Below are 3060 nucleotides of genomic sequence, written 5' to 3' on the forward strand. Positions count from 1 at the left end.
CTACTATACATTTATAAACCAAACTGCCTCCATCAACCAGCAAGTTCTCGGCACTGCAAGACCCTCCTGGCTTCAAGGGTCTGGTATTTACGATGTGGGATCAGTAACTAGTTTATATGTGAGAGCCAATCAGAGAGCAACAATCAATGGCCAGTTGGGGTTAGAGGCCAATTCGACCAAATACATTCAAGATTCCACCAACTACTATTTAGCCAGAGGACATTTGACGGCAAGAAGTGATAACTTTTATGCTGCACAGCAAAACGCAACGTTTTACATGCAAAACATTGCGCCTCAGTGGCAGACGTTCAATGGCTGGAATTGGAACCAAATTGAAATTGATTTGAGAGACTATGCGTCTGAAAATGGAGTCGATTTACAGGTATGAGATGGTGATTTTATCGCACAAATATCAGACAATGAAAAAGTGTACGTCTAAATCGTAATAATCCACAAATAAATAAATTAATTAAATACGCAAATCAAGCAATAATTTAAAAGGTTTGCAATCATTTAAAAGGTAAAAGTGTAATTTGCTAATACTGTTTCATGCATGTAGCTCGGGACTGTACAAGATTTGTGTAATAATTGYCCCWTACATACATACATACATAAATACATTTCTGCATACACGTTTTGGTACATGCTTCGCTTCTTAGCTGTTTTCTAGATATCTTTTTCATGGTTTCTATATTCGCAGTTTGTACAAACTGTCCCAACGAGACAGTAAAGTAAGTTTACGCTTAACCAGTATTATTTGCTTTTAAATTATCATCATCATATTGTAAGGCCCTAAACGCTCAAATTTAAAAAATATTCATAATTGAAGTGCGACAGAAAAGGTGCTGTGCAAAAAACATATAACTATATTATATAACAAACACACTATATTTTATTCCACGTTTGAAATTACGCTTATATAAACTTTAATTTTCCTTTGTTATATAAAATATGTACGAAAATTTTGAAATTTGGCAGGAGAAAAGACTAATTCTATATTTATATTTGGCTTTCAAAATATTTGTGTTTAAACTGTAGGGAGCTCATCATATTCACTAAATTTGAATTATTTAAAATTTCAAAATTTTGTGTATTTACGTATTTGTGTATAAATACGACGGACAGATTCTCGATGCATCAACCTCATGAAAATGCAGGTTTTCATCGTTAAAATTAAATACCTAAAAAACTAACCAGTCTTCGGTTTTGTATTGTTTTGCAAATTTGCGAAAAATGTAAAGTACTCTTTCATATTTCCCAGCAGGAAGTAATTGCTGAAATGATTTGATGAATATACATTGTATTACAATGCCAGTAGCAAGATGCTTACTTTTTTACTTCAAATTTAGGAAAATATCAATTACAAAAGCAAGGAGCGAAGAAGGACTTCCACATAAAGAGTAACAGTTTATATGCATAAAATGTGCACAGATTGGGTATGACCACAGTTGATTTTCTCATTGTTTAGGTATGGACAGGCGTATATGGAGTGACGACATTACCTCATAAGGACACTGGTGAACCAACCGAACTCTACTTATACTACGTTAATGAGACTAGGAAAGCGATACCAGTTCCACAAGTTTATTGGAAAGTGGCGTATAATCCACTGACTCAACGTGGTATTGCTCTGATCGGGGTGAATAATCCATATAACAGCACATTCTCGAAATTGTGTTTCGATGTGTCGAGCAGATTGAGCTGGCTGCACTGTGAACGCGAAAACCAAGTATTGGGATTCTGCTATGCATGCAGCATAACTACTCTTCGATATGCAGTGAATTTCATTCCGGCAATGGATGTTAGAGGACTACTGTTATAAGCATTGTGAAACATTTATATTATATAGTATATCATATAGATTAACAGAGTGGTTTAAAAATGAACTTCCTTCCTTTTGAACGATAACTGCAATGGAGATTTTATAATATTTGGACTGACTTTTGCAAGTACTACCTTCAAAGTATTTGATGCTTGGAATGTGAAGAAAAGTATTTAATAGTAGTTTTCGATACAAGGGCGAAAAGTATCGTTTTTCGAACGGCGACGGCGGTTGACACCAGAGACAAAGTAGAGAATTTTTTTCTGAAATTCTTGGAGTACTTTTTCAGAATTACGTTTAATCTTTCTCACAACACTAGACTCTTCCCGTGATGTTAGCTTCTTGGGACGACCAGAACGAGGCCCCACTTTATAGGAATCAGGAGATTTGTACTGATTTACTTCGTTCTGTATAGTTGCATGTGATTTTCCAATTATTTTGCCAATATTTCTAAAGGATTCTTTCATATTTCACAAATCTGCGATTATTTTTCTAATAGAAATAGGAGTTTTGCCATGCTTAGCACTCATTTRTGTTCTACTACAAAAACACATACTTTTAAATGTGACSTTTGTAAAACTGTAAGACGACGACTTTCCTAGAAAATCCATCTTTTAACTTTTTTGCATAAAAGAGTCTCATTTTGCCAGTACTTTACAATGAAACGTTAGGAAAAAACGCGTTGTTCTGTTTAGAGAGAGATTTGTTTAGAACTATTGACCTATAAGCGAAGAAACCGGAATTTAAATGAACCAAATTATTCACAGCTACAAAGTGACTACTTTTGACAAAAATTGATATAAACTTTCACTTGTTCTGTTCGGGAAAATATTTTTGGGAAAAAATCTAGAAAAAATGATTATGGTCTTGTCCAAAATTCGAGCTGCAAAAGGTTTCAGAAACAATTTTACAAAGCTGTTCAGGAACCGAGTGTTCCAATAAAATTTATTTTATAATTTTCACAGCTTGAAGATTGTCAGTATTTTAAGTAAAACTGAAGATAATTGTTTTTTTAGTATAAGCTAGGCTAAGACGCATATGTACCACACAAGGGCAGAAAGACCTTCCTATTGAAAATAAAGATTATTTATATATCTATATATACGTTTTTTTGCGTAGCAAGAATTCCTTATAGAAATTTTGCTAAAACTGGAATGAGCTGAAATTGCTCCAAACTGATGAATGAGCCGAATTTTCTAGACAAATTAATTTTGTCATTTTTAGCTGAACAGATCTCA

General features: G+C 33.8%; 1 protein-coding gene across 1 annotated transcript in view; it reads left to right on the forward strand.

The window, feature by feature from the left end:
- The window catches only part of LOC109535460, a gene marked incomplete at its 5' end in the record, with an annotated part of 2240 nt that extends 374 nt beyond the window's left edge, over positions 1-1866 (forward strand). The window contains 2 exon segments of the mRNA XM_048667856.1: positions 1-382; positions 1469-1866. Coding sequence (XP_048523813.1) covers positions 1-382; positions 1469-1822 — 736 coding nt within the window.
- Positions 1867-3060: the final 1194 nt, after the last annotated feature.

This window comes from Dendroctonus ponderosae, unplaced genomic scaffold (genome assembly GCF_020466585.1).
Source record: "Dendroctonus ponderosae isolate FM_Combo_2020 unplaced genomic scaffold, Dpon_F_20191213v2 Dpon_F_20191213_1, whole genome shotgun sequence".
In the NCBI taxonomy this organism is placed as follows: domain Eukaryota; kingdom Metazoa; phylum Arthropoda; class Insecta; order Coleoptera; family Curculionidae; genus Dendroctonus; species Dendroctonus ponderosae.